General features: G+C 52.2%; 2 protein-coding genes across 4 annotated transcripts in view; one reads left to right on the top strand and one right to left on the bottom strand.

The window, feature by feature from the left end:
* The window catches only part of Ntn1 (netrin 1), a 177,463-nt gene extending 173,377 nt beyond the window's left edge, over nt 1-4,086 (top strand). The window contains exon 7 of the mRNA NM_008744.2: nt 116-4,086. Within this exon, the coding sequence (NP_032770.2) occupies nt 116-444 (329 nt within the window). The 3' untranslated portion in view covers nt 445-4,086. The remainder of the gene's footprint in view (nt 1-115) is intronic.
* A 2,215-nt stretch (nt 4,087-6,301) lies between these two features.
* The window catches only part of Stx8 (syntaxin 8), a 240,738-nt gene continuing 234,285 nt past the window's right edge, over nt 6,302-12,754 (bottom strand). For all 3 annotated transcript variants that reach the window (NM_018768.3, NM_001361351.1, NM_001361350.1), the window contains one exon: nt 6,302-9,744. In NM_018768.3, the coding sequence (NP_061238.1) occupies nt 9,677-9,744 (68 nt within the window). In that variant the 3' untranslated portion in view covers nt 6,302-9,676. The remainder of the gene's footprint in view (nt 9,745-12,754) is intronic.

Genomic DNA, 12,754 nt, shown 5'->3' with positions numbered 1-12,754 from the left:
CCCACTCCAGGTTCTTGTAGGACATCGTGCAGGTCGGGCCCATCCCATCCCAGGACCTGGGCACCTGGCTGCACTTCCCAGCCATGGCCCACACCACTTGTTTGCTTCCTCACAGCTGTCCAGATCCACATCCTGAAGGCCGACAAAGCAGGGGACTGGTGGAAGTTCACCGTGAACATCATCTCCGTGTACAAGCAGGGCACAAGTCGTATTCGCCGTGGTGACCAGAGTTTGTGGATCCGCTCACGAGACATCGCCTGCAAGTGTCCCAAAATCAAGCCCCTCAAGAAGTACTTGCTGTTGGGTAATGCCGAGGACTCACCTGACCAGAGTGGCATCGTGGCAGACAAGAGCAGCCTGGTGATCCAGTGGCGGGACACATGGGCACGGCGGCTGCGCAAGTTCCAGCAACGGGAGAAGAAGGGCAAGTGCAAGAAGGCCTAGCGCGGAGGTGGCGCGGGCTCCAGGAGGGCGGGCAGGGCGCTGGCAAAGGCTGGCAGCCTTGGACTTGGCCGTCAGGGGTTTTTTTGGGAGGGTGGGGGCGGGGCGAAGTCGAAGTGGGGCGGGGCCCTCAGCGGCTCCGCCCCAGCCCCACCCTCACACCCCTGGCTGCGCTCTTATGCGCATGGCAGAAAGCACCCTGTATTGACAGGCCAGGCCCTGGAGAAATGAGGACAAGACATAGCTACCTCACGGCGCTCCTTCCAGAACAGAGATGCGCTTCCCTAGGGCTAGGTGGGGGTCGCCGTGGAGGGGTTAGGGAGGTCCTGAGAGGCGGGAACAGAATGGCACAGTGGTCTACAGTCGCTGTGTTTGATGGTTATTGAAGGGGGATGTAAGAACTGTGAATTTTTGGGCCTGCAGCCTGGGCAGGGGCAACCAATCCACCACCAGACACTAGTCACGCCCCCCTCCTTTCTCCATCACCCGCTGTCTAGGAATTCCCACAGGACTCCAGACTCTGACAACAGGTCCCTATGTTAGAGGGCCCGATGACACTGGGATCAGCCAGCTTTGGTCTCCACTGCCACCTGCTGGGCTGGTCTCCTGGGTGGAGTTCACCATCTGTAGGGAGGGGAGAGTTCTCCTGGGGCCTGCTCTACTCCAGTGGGGCTGGCCCAGGCTCCTGGCCCATCAGAGGGCCTAGGGCCTAAGGACCCTGAAGTCAAGCCGGGTGGTCACTGCCTCTGCTGGAGCTGCCTGTGGAAGGAGGCATTGCAAACCAAAACCTCCCAGAGAGTTTCCTTGCTGGAAACTTGGAAACAGCCCTTTTTATGACATTTTCCAGGGGAGGGGGAGGGGTACTGGCGGGGGTTTAGGGCAGTGACACTATTTGTGTAATGACATCAGCTCCCACAAGGCCTCACAGCAATGTCAACAGCTGGAGAGGGCCTGGTTAAGTCTGGAATGCCAGCGGCTGTCTAGGCAGTTTGAACCAGGCTTGGGGGAAGGGGCTTGCCTGAGTCAGGGTAGGGTCGCTGCTCAGCAAGGTGCCTGGCGTCCAAGCTGGAGGGCAAGGCCAGGAATGGTCAGGTTCTTGGGGTCCAAGCATTCTGTGACTGCTTCCTGCTGCCGCCCTCACTGCTGGCTCCCCAGAAAAGGGACATAGACTCCTTGGTTAAGAAACCCACTCTAGCTCCCAGCTGTCTTGGTCTAGCCTGGGCAGTCTGGTCTATTCCTTTCTGGCTGCCTTCTTTGTGGAGGTCCCCAGGCCCTCCTGTATGCCTAGCTCTCTTTTCTCTTAGAGACTTAATGTCCTCACGCAGGCAGCTCCAAGCTTCCCTTCTGGTTGCTTCCCAGGCCCCTTTAGCCTTTCCCTGCCTCCCTGTACTCGGGCCTCTAGCCTCGCGCCCCGCACACTGGATGAGAGGCCTGGCCCTCTCAGTCAGGAAATTGGTTTCATTTCTCCTGCCCACTTGGCTGCCCTGAAGGGCCATATGAGGGATGAAGCTCAGCCCCTCAGTGACACGGCTCCCTCTGCTTCTCCACTTCTGCCCACATCACCACTGCCACTTACTGAGCACCCTCTTGGTGCCAGGCACTTTACCCATATGCTCCTGGCCTGTTTTCACCACAAACCTGCGAGGCAGGGATTCACTCTTGTCTTCGTGTTCACCAGTAAAAAGACATGTCCACGTGCCCAAGGTCACACCAGCACCGGTACTCAGACTCTGACCTCACCACAGTTGCACATCAGCAGTTAGCCCTCTTGACACTCCCACAGTAGGCGAGGGTTGGGTGGGATAGTGGTTACCACTGAGACCCAGGCAGCTTGTCTCTAGAGAACTCTGAGGATATGAGCCTGGAGTATGGTCTGGGACAGACCCAGCAACACCTCCTGAGGAGGCATCGGGAGTGGCGGGGAATGAGGAATGGACTCCCTAGTGGAAAGCCGCAAGATCCAGGAAGACAGGCATGGCCATCTGAGAGGGCCTGGAGAGGTGGCTTAGCTGCTTCCCTAGCCGGAGGAAGACTAAGGCTTCAGAGGGAGGCTGGCATGAGCACACAGACCTACCCTGGCAAGGGTCAGGTGGCTTCCCTGGTCCAAGCTTGAGATTGAGGGCAAGGTCCACTATCCAGGAGAGCCAGTATGGTTTGTTGGGTACCATCTGTAGCAAATAACATCCAGCTGTACAGCAGGGGTCTCATTTCTGTACCAGCATGTCTAATGCTCTGGCCAGCTTCCACCCTTGAACCCTGGAGTCCAGTCTCACCTGGTATCCAGCGAAGTCTCTTAACTAGACTTCCCCCACGCCCCTGCTAAGCAACAGAGACGTCTTGTTAGAAATCTACCAAGGCCTCCTGCCCTGCCCTCTGTGGCCTGCTCAATGGGGGCTACATTAAATAGCCAAAATGAGCCAAGTTGTGGATAAGGTCATTGCTGAGGGAGCAGGGTTTGTCACAGCCACCACCTCTGTGGACCAGAATCCAGCCCACCTCTCCTCTGCCTGAGAGCCAGCCTTAGGGAGGCAGCTGTCTCCTACCCACCCTAGGGAGGAGATGGAAAGGGGGAAGAAGACATCCTCTTTGTACAGTTAGGAAGGGGTGCAAAATGGAAGTAGGTTTTTGAGTTTGAGAGTGTATTAACAGAGTTGTGATATGTAGGTCTTTGAAGAAAACCATACCAGGTTAGTCACTTACCAGTCAAGATTTCCCAGCTGTCCCTTTGCTTACCATTTGGGTAGTCTGGTCCCCTGTCACCAGAATGCCTCCTTTGCTGACACACAGTGGCACAAAGGTATGTGGTGAAGGTGATGACATGCTCCTAGGTACAGCTGTGAGCTGTGGTTTCTGGCCAGAGCTTCTGTCCCAGAAAGCAGGGCAGGAGGCAGGACCATCCGGCTCCTTCAGATGGGAGGGAGGGTCAGATGCCAAGGGCAAAGCCTAGGGAGGCTGGGGTGGCCTCTCCGAGGGCCTTAGGGACTTTCTAGAACTCTGCCTCAGTGGTTACATACAGGCAGTGGGTACAGGCTGTCTTAGAATTGCCCCTGAGCTGGAACAAGACTGAAATGAGGAGACCCTTCAGGACTGACCTGGGGAATGGTTCCTTTAGGGTCTCAACACTTGAAGGACTCCATCCAGGAAACCTAGAGAGTGGGCAAGATAGGCTCACTAATGGGCCGTGGTTCACAGACAGATATTCCTGTGGACCAGAGCCATGCCATACCCCAGGGGTATCAAAATTGTCTTTGTGGGGCCTTGCCCCTGCCAAAAACTAAGCCAGCCTCACCTCTTGTGTCAGCGGACTTCCTTCCCCTTTCCCTGATCTGGGTACACCCCCCCGGCCTCCCTCCTGTGTCACCGATTCTGCTCACACAGAATTGTAAATGTTTAGTTGTGACCATGACATATTGTTTGGGCCAGTGTTCCTTTCCAATGCATACTAATATATTATGGTTATTATATATGAATATATTTAATGACATGGAGAAAGTTGTGGATTTTCTTTCTTTTTCTTTCTTTTTTTTTTTAAAGTTTTTTTGTTGTTAGAGTTGTAATGGACCCAGACGGAACTTGTAACGTGGGCCCTACATGATAGAACTAAATCCAGATATCATTAAATAAACTCTTGTATACTGTTCTGTGTCCCAGCCTTTCTTGGTGGTGGCATGTGGGGAGGTAGAAGGGCGGAGACTAACAGCAACTTAAGGAATATGGCGTCTTGCCCTAGGACACCCTAGCAAGACAGAATCTTGTGTGTTTTAAACAAAGAGCCCTAACTACCCAAAAAAGGCAGGAAAAGTGCAGCCCTGTTTGGAAAGTCCTATAGGCTTGCTGGCTCCGACTGCTGTCTGAACAGGCTCTCAGATGGGCCAGGCCACACAGCAATTCCAAGTCACCGCTGCGGCAGATCCTTCCTGGTCCTGGAGTTCCCAGGCAGGGGTAGAAGAGAAAGGGGGTCCCTCCCACTGCGCCCTACCGTCACCACTAGATTCAGAGCTTGCAAGCCCTTTTGGACTTGTATAATTTCCTCCTCTTCTATTCAAGATGAAGTAGAGATGACAGAGGTTGATAAAACTTAAGAGGTCATGCAAAAAAAAAAAAAAAAAATTCCCTGCCACTGCCCTGCCCCCAGCCCACCCCTGCCCTGCCCCCAGCCCATTGCTGAGGCACAGGGACTGGGTCTGTGCCAGCACCATGCAGCCACCAGGAGCTGAGCTCAGTGGTTTTGGAAAGGCTATGTTTAAACTTCCAAATGGTTGTGATTTCTTCACTGAACAACAAGCCAGCCCCCTGGGCGGATGTGTTGCCATGGCCCATGGACTGGACTCTTTCCTGCACCCAGTGCTTTTGAAGACAAGACTCACCTGCTGGCCTGGTCCAGCCCCTGAGCAATGTGGATTTTGAGGTGTCCTTGCTGTCAGGGCATGAAAAGTCTTCCCTTGTAGAACAGACAGGCAGTTCGAGGACAACACTGTTGGACCAACCTCCACAGAGGAGCAGGGTTCTAAGCTAGGGCAGGCAGGAACACACATGAACTCTGGTGTCCCAAACCATCTCAGAAATGGGTCCTTGCTGGACGCAAGGTGGTGGGTAGTTTAGGATAGAAAGCAGTTCCTGGTTGGCTGGTCAGACTGAGGAAAGAGCAAGCCTTGTGTGCAGTGTCAGTCTCCCAGGGTCAGCTGGGGCTAAGAGCTCTGTGGCCATTTGGCAGTTTGACTCTCATCTTTGGTCATTTTAAGCCAAGAGTTCAGTTCTCAAGGACTTTTCATGATACGGCTTTTTTTTTCTCTCCACAAAGCTGTCTGTGTCTGAGTGTGTTCTGACCCCTCACAGCTGGGCTCTGCGCTGGCAGGAAACACACTGTTGATCAGAGTTGTGAGAATGGACTGAACAGCTCACTTGCCTCTTAAGGGCCTTTCACCTGGCTGAGGAGACAAGGCACTGACATCTGTCCAGTGCTAAGAAATCAGTATGAGCAGGGCCTCTGCTAAGCACTGGCCCAAGGTGGTGAGGAAAGCTGGAAGAAGATGGGAGGAAGTCCCAAGGAAGCTGAGTAGACCTTGTCAGTACCTGGGGGGCTGGTTCGGTGAAAGGCCAGAGGCCTACCAAGGAGGGCTCATGCATTGATGAGGCACACTCATCCCATCTCTGCATCTCTCAGGGACAGTGCCTTGAGTGGGGATGCCCACCCAGAGTAGACACACCCTATGGTCTCAGGCTAAATAAAGACATATAATAACCTCCCCAAGAAAAGCAGGAGTAAAAGAATAGCAGCCAGTAAGAAATACTGAAAGTGGATGGCTTAACTCATTGCTTTACCAACCTGGAAACACAGTACGACAACAAGGCATTCTGGAAGGAGACCGGGGCCTTTAGTTGTTGGCACACAGTTGGGAGGAAGCTTGTGAAACCTATGGTATAGTAAGAGGATGGATAGTCTGGTCTTATAAGAGATGAGAGGATATCCACTTAACTTTAGCAGGATCCATACATTATTCTGGATGTCTAATGTCATTACCTGAGGGAACAGTGCTGTTTGGCTGGCTGCTGGCAGTTCTGACTAGTCAGGGTGAATAGCTCTTGAAACTGAGGGTCAGTTGGGAATTCTAAGGCAGCCCTGTGGTAGGAAAGCCCCAAGCATCCAGACTCATGGATCTGGTGCACAAGCCCGGCAGGCTGGCTGGCAGCAGGCAGCAGATCAAAAAGGTGCAGCAGTTTCCATTCAGATCTGTGAAAGCTGTCTCGCCCCAGGCATTGGACAGCGGCCGCCGAGGAGGCTGTCTTGGGGCTGACAGCTAAGGTTTAGTACAATTATTAACAATCATAATGCTTAAATGGAACAAAAGTACCAGTTGTATCCAGGTATCTGGATTTCTTTATATGGTATCCAGATTTAAGATGCATATAATTAATAATCAGTTAAGTTAAACAATTCATATGCTGCTGTTTTAATAAGGTTTACTTTCATTGACAAAGTCCCTGAAGACAGGGGTGCTCTGGCTGCCTGGCCACTCTGTGTTCTGTGAGTGGTGTACTTCTAGAACGCTCACAGCAGGTCACTGGTTCCAGAAAGCTCACAGCAGGTCACTGGTTCCAGAATGCTCACAGCAGGTCACTGGTTCCAGAACGCTCACAGCAGGTCACTGGTTCCAGAATGCTCACAGCAGGTCACTGGTTCCAGAACGCTCACAGCAGGTCACTGGTTCCAGAATGCTCACAGCAGGTCACTGGTTCCAGAATGCTCACAGCAGGTCACTGGTTCCAGAATGCTCACAGCAGGTCACTGGTTCCAGAATGCTCACAGCAGGTCACTGGTTCCAGAATGCTCACAGCAGGTCACTGGTTCCAGAATGCTCACAGCAGGTCACTGGTTCCAGAATGCTCACAGCAGGTCACTGGTTCCAGAATGCTCACAGCAGGTCACTGGTTCCAGAATGCTCACAGCAGGTCACTGGTTCCAGAATGCTCACAGCAGGTCACTGGTTCCAGAATGCTCACAGCAGGTCACTGGTTCCAGAATGCTCACAGCAGGTCACTGGTTCCAGAATGCTCACAGCAGGTCACTGGTTCCAGAACGCTCACAGCAGGTCACTGGTCTACAGACCTGACATAGTAACTGGGAAACTAGGCCTTGCAAACACCGCTGGCAAACCCCACTCTACAGGAGCTGTCCCCTGGGCTTTGAAGCAGCAGGCTCTCTGGTACACCCCACTCAGCTGGGCATGCCTGGCTGCTTTGGATGGTGCGGGGAAAGCCATCTTTGAGGAAGACTGCCTGGGGATGAGTCTCCCTGCCTGCAGTGCCCACGGTCCTCACACCATGAACCTCTCAGGCAGCTTTCCTCCTGCGCTCCCCTGCCCATGGTATACAGAAGGGAAGGAACTTGTCCGGGGTCACACAATGCCCTGACTGGGCCTAGAGCCCATTCGGCCAGAAGAACAGAAGCCACTGTGTGCAGACATGGGCCAGTGTCTTCCTGAAAAGGGCTTTCAGTGCAACTGAGCCAGGCCTTCGTGGCTCTGGTTCAAAGTGTCCCACGAGTTGCCGGGGCTTCGTGCTGAGCAAGTCAAGAGGAGGTGAGAAAGTTAAACAGACTCTCAATGCTGCTGCTTCTGAGCCCCAAAGTGGGGGGCTCCCAGGAGACACTGTTTGTACAGATTTGGGGTTTCCCACAAGACTGGATGATGGAGCTCTACAGATTCTTGGTCTTACATTGGATGATCCATTAGCAACCACCCTGCCCTGACAAATGTGTCTCAGGGTACACTGTGTCTTAAAGCCCTGGCCAGCAGTCCAGCAAGGCTCCTGTCTTCCCAATCACACGCCCCTGACACAAGCCCACACTCTTCTTCACCTCCAGTCCGCCCCTCACAGCCTGCTTCACACCCTCTGCCAGTTGCCACCTCCTGGTATACTATGACCCTGACAATCTGGCTAAGTCAGCTCCTAGGGCCTTGGGATCCTCAGGAACTTGGGCATCATTGGCCAAGTTAGCAGCAAACTTTGCCCCTGCCTGGCTTGCTCCTACAGTTCGTGTACTTAGAAGAGTGGGAGACAGGGTCCTGAGCCTGCTGGACACCTCGGCTTAGACTAGTGTTATAGGAAGAGTCCCCTTCCACCTGAGCCAAGTGGCTTGCTGTGCTTCAGTACCTCACCCAGTCCTCCCAGCAGCCCTGAGGTGGGGCAAGGTGGGGCAGCGGGGGATTGTCACCTTTTTGTACATGAGGCCACTGGCACAGAAAGGGAACCTGTCTGTCTGTGGTCACAGAGCTGATAAGTGGTATGGCAACCCCCGTCGGCAGCGTGTTTCTTACTCTCTTGTCTTCTGTTACTTCGTCTTGTCCCGTGGGAGGCCAGGGTAAGTAGTTCAGCCAGAACTCGAGCTGAGGTGATGTGCTCTCGAGATGGACACTTCACTGCTGGCCTGAGAGCTCCCAGAAACCCTTTGCTGTGCCACAGAGACCCCATTGCTGTCCTGCCTGTCTGCATTCTGGTATGAGTCAGAGTCAAACAAAACACTTGGAATCCTCGGTCTCAGGGTCCCAGGAAAGGGCACCAGTCTAGGTGACACTGGGGCTTTCTTCCTGGTGCCTGATTCTGTCCAGCGCAGGCTTTGGATTATGTTCTCTTAAGGAAAGTCACAGGACCTACCACAGGCCTGTCTCCTCCTCACTGAAGCCAATGCTACGGCAAGACTTCTGGCATTAGCTTTAACTCTTCTTTCTGCTATGAGAAAGCGAGGCTAACTGCCCATCCTGCTTTCTGTAGAGAGAGGAGAGAGGGCTCGCTGCCCCAGCACCCATCTGTAGACCCGGTATCTTTTGCAGTCAGTTTCGCTCTGAGTCCTGTCTCTGAAATACTTATGTGCATGCCCTCACTTGGCACACACATGGCTTCAGAGCCAGTGGAGAGGCTGGACGGAGGCAGCACTTCCTGCTTTATAACCAGGCTTTCCTCTGACTGCTCCCTCCCTCAAGATCTAAGGCTGTGGGCTACTTAGAAAGGTGTCAAATATGTCTTTTGTTGTTGTTGTTTTTTTTTTTTTGAACTCCACTGCCTCTGACTCCTAAGTGCTGGGGTTAAAGGCATGTGCCTCCACGTCTGGATTTTGTTTTAGAAAGGTGTCATCAATCTTGAAGGACGCGTTTATTAACAAAGCAAAATTGAAAAGGTTCACGTCCAGATACGAAGATGGTCCAGAAACTCTTAGAGCAGAAATAGCCAGCACTGTTGGGCATCTAAGCTTTGTGGGAAATTACACATGGTGGCTGACAGAGAGGCTGTTGGCTATGTCTTCTGTGTGGCTCTTGCCTTACGTAGATCCTGCTATCTGGACACCCAGACACATGATCAGCCACTCATTTGCACAAGGGCACGTGGTTTTCCGCAGTACAAGCAGCCACCAAGGTCACACACTGCCTATTAATATGACAGCCCTCAGGATGCCCAGCACACAGAGGGTGACTGGAATCCATTGGCAGCTGTGGGACAATGGCCATCTGAGGGACTTCTGACTACCAACAAAATCACTGACAGAAGACAGGGGACACAACTGGGCCAGTGCTCTAGGAAGGTCTCCAGAGCTGCTCAGCTCTGTTCTCTACCCAAACAAGGTACACCAAGAGCCCAGAGCGGTGGAAAATTTATTGAGAGCAGGTGTTATGTACCAAAAGGATGCTGGGCTTTCATTCGTAGTTGGCAGGTGTCACAGCGGGTGGTCCCTTTATTGCTATCAGTTGGTTGGCCACACTGCAACGACCACAATAGCCACGAGCAGCAATAAAATCACCATGATCATCCCTGCAAAAGAGAAGCAGAACACGCCTCTTTTAATGAGCCGCACCAGAAGAAAGCGTCACACTCTAGAAGTATGTGGAGAGAGGAGAGGGCAGTGAACACAGGCCAGGCTTTGCAGGCCGGTGGGCACAGCAGATGGGACTCCACGGAGCCTATAAGCAGCCATTGCCACCTTGAGAGCTGTGCCAATACTCCTGGATTGCAAGACAGAATCCTGGGAGGGCCAGGGTCAGGCCTGCGCATCTGGCTCTCATGTGCACACCAAGCTCCCCGCTCTAGCGTTCCAGTGCCTCCTAAGTGACAAGCATGGATGCTATAGATGGCGCTCAGCTTGGTTACAGGGTTTACAACTCTGAAACACTGACAGAGCAAAATGCCTAATGTTAACAGGTCATTGCTGCCTGCGGTCTATTTTTTGTGCAACGAAGTTTGGATTATTTATTTTATTTTTTGAGACAGGATCTCGTGTGTCCCAGGCTGATCTTGAACTCACTTTGTAGCCAAGGATAACTTTGAACTTCTGATCTTTATGCCTCCAACTTCCCAAGTGTTGGCATTCCAGACGTGTGTCACCACATCTGGTTTGTGTGGTGCTGGAGAGTGTAATCCAGGGTCCTTTGTTTGTTTTGTTTTGTTTTGTTTTTGTTTTTGTTTTTCAAGACAGATTTCCCTGTGCAACAGAGCCCTGGACTCACTCTGTAGGCTCACAGAGCTCTGCCTGCCTCCGCCTCCTGAGTATTGGGATTAAAGGTGTAAGCCACCATGGCCAACTAATCCAGGGTCTTGTACATACTCAGCGACCATTGTACCAGCCGAGCCACACCCTCAGGCCACTTTGACATTTTTAGTCACCACCAAAGTGAAGGAAGGAGCCGTGACAGCCTGTCCTCCGTCTCTAAAGCTTACACTATTTATCTGTTCCCTCGTAGAAGGGAGCCCCTGTTGCGTTACTGGTTGTTACTGGATTCTGGCTTTCAGCCTCCAGTTCTTTCGTCTAGGGAGTGCCTTCCTTTCTTCCTTGGGCACGACCTAGGCTCCTAGAATAGTTTTTCAGCTACTACTTCGGTGTGTCTGCAGTGAGAAGGTGTGTGCGCTTGGGTGACATTATCAGATCTTGGAGATTCAGGAGATTGTTATCTTTTCATTCACTTCTGCCTTGGGAAATGCTCCTGCCTGCCTGCTCCCTCTCAGCAGGAGTCCCTGCTATGCAGTAGTTCTGCAGCTCCTGACTGGAAAGCTGCTCCTGGCTGCCTTGAGAGCTTTACACCATGCAGTATCGGGAGAAGGAGAACAACAACAGGCAGGAGCCAGTGGCCAGGCTGAGGGGGCCACAGTGGCCTGGAATTCTCCTGGGAAGAGGGGCTGCTTGTTTGGGAACTATGCAGACAAGCCAGAAGGGAGCATGGCCACTGCAGCTTAGGCGGGCTCTGAGTGACAAGCTCTAGCTCGGCTGTGTACAGCAAAGGCTTTGCCAGAGGCCGGGGTGGCCAGTGGTAGAGACGCCACAGGTCTTGAGGTTTCAAGTCATAGTGATGATGGAGATGGTGGAATAAGCAGTGGAGGAGACACAGGAAGAGCTGATTCTCTAGGCAAGAGCGCCCATGGATTTCAGTTTATACGCTCTACGGGGAGAGGTCTTGAGCCTCAGCTGATGTGGAACATTGCAACACCAGCCTGAAGCTGCCTTGCTCCTGACTTGGCCCGTTACCCACAAAGCTGGCAGAGCTGGCTTTTGGATTGTGAATTTGATCAGGTTGCCTCTTTGCTCAGAGGTCTGCAGTGACTCCAACTGAGGTCCAGACTCTCCTGTAGCCTACAAGGCCTGGCACAATCTGACTCACTGTCCTGCAGACCCTCTGAGCTCTAGCCACCTGGCTTCCGTCACTTCTCCAACATGGCACACCTCTGCTTTTGCACACACTGAACTTTCTGCCTGGTGGTTCTCTCTCGGGTCACTTCCCGGAGACCTCCTTGGTGACTTGCGGTCACTGGTGCTTTCTATAGCTTCACATCTCCAGGTAGGACTTAGCAACGTGACTGTTGAGGGGCTAGCTCTCACGTGTCCCCTCCCCTGGAAGGTCTGTGTCCACAGAAGGAACGGTGCCTTCCCATTTGCTACTGTATCTCGGACCTAATGCAGAGCCTGCACACAGAGACGCCATACAGATGTAACACATGAAGAAGCACACTGAATATCTGGAAGGGCAAGAAGAGACAGGAAGAGTACTGAGTAGAGAGGAAGAAACTGGGAAAATATGTCAAGTAGGAAATTCAAAAATGGTCCAAATCAACCAACAAATATCACAGGTACATGGAGCCAAGTGTCTTAGGTTCTAGAAGTTCAAAGAGGACAGGAAGTTTCAGCTGAAGGGGTGGGGCCTATGAGAAAGAAATACAGTGTTGCCTTTAAAGGTGATAATGTGTCTACCACAGAAACTGTGTCAGACACATGGCACTTCAGTAGCAGCATGTTGGGACACACACACACACACACACACACACACATCCCCGAAGGGATGCATACTTCCCTCTTGACACCTTAGACAGTAAGTTGATTGCATGCTATAAAGTAGGGGCTTATCCAAAGACAAAAAGGGAACTTCAACAGCAAAAACAAATAAGACTTTTATATTTTAAATGCTTTCAGGCAAACACAAGTCCATTGAGAGGTCATTTTCAACAGTGTTAAGTAAACTTAGTGCTGGGTGCACTGAGGAAGTCATTTGTAGGGGAGAAGAAAGCGGTAAGTAAAAGCCAGCTGTGGCTTCGGGATCCTTTGGGCCACGAAGACCTGACTTAGTGGCCTGATCACAGCAACAGTGTTTGATCTGTGATGACAGCTTCGGCACCCTTCTGGAAATGTCCTGGAAGTATGGATCCTTTCAAAGGCACTAAAGCTCAGCCCAGTTTGAGGTCAAAGCTAGTAACAAGGTCCGGGGCTCAGGACAAGAGGTGTATTACCTGGCTCACTGATCCGTAATTGGCCACTCTCTGTTCCGTATACAAGGAAGCA

Source organism: Mus musculus, chromosome 11 (assembly GCF_000001635.26).
Source record: "Mus musculus strain C57BL/6J chromosome 11, GRCm38.p6 C57BL/6J".
Lineage (NCBI taxonomy): Eukaryota > Metazoa > Chordata > Mammalia > Rodentia > Muridae > Mus > Mus musculus.
Note: the sequence above shows the minus strand (reverse complement) of the source record. Positions and strands in the feature narration are given on the sequence as shown.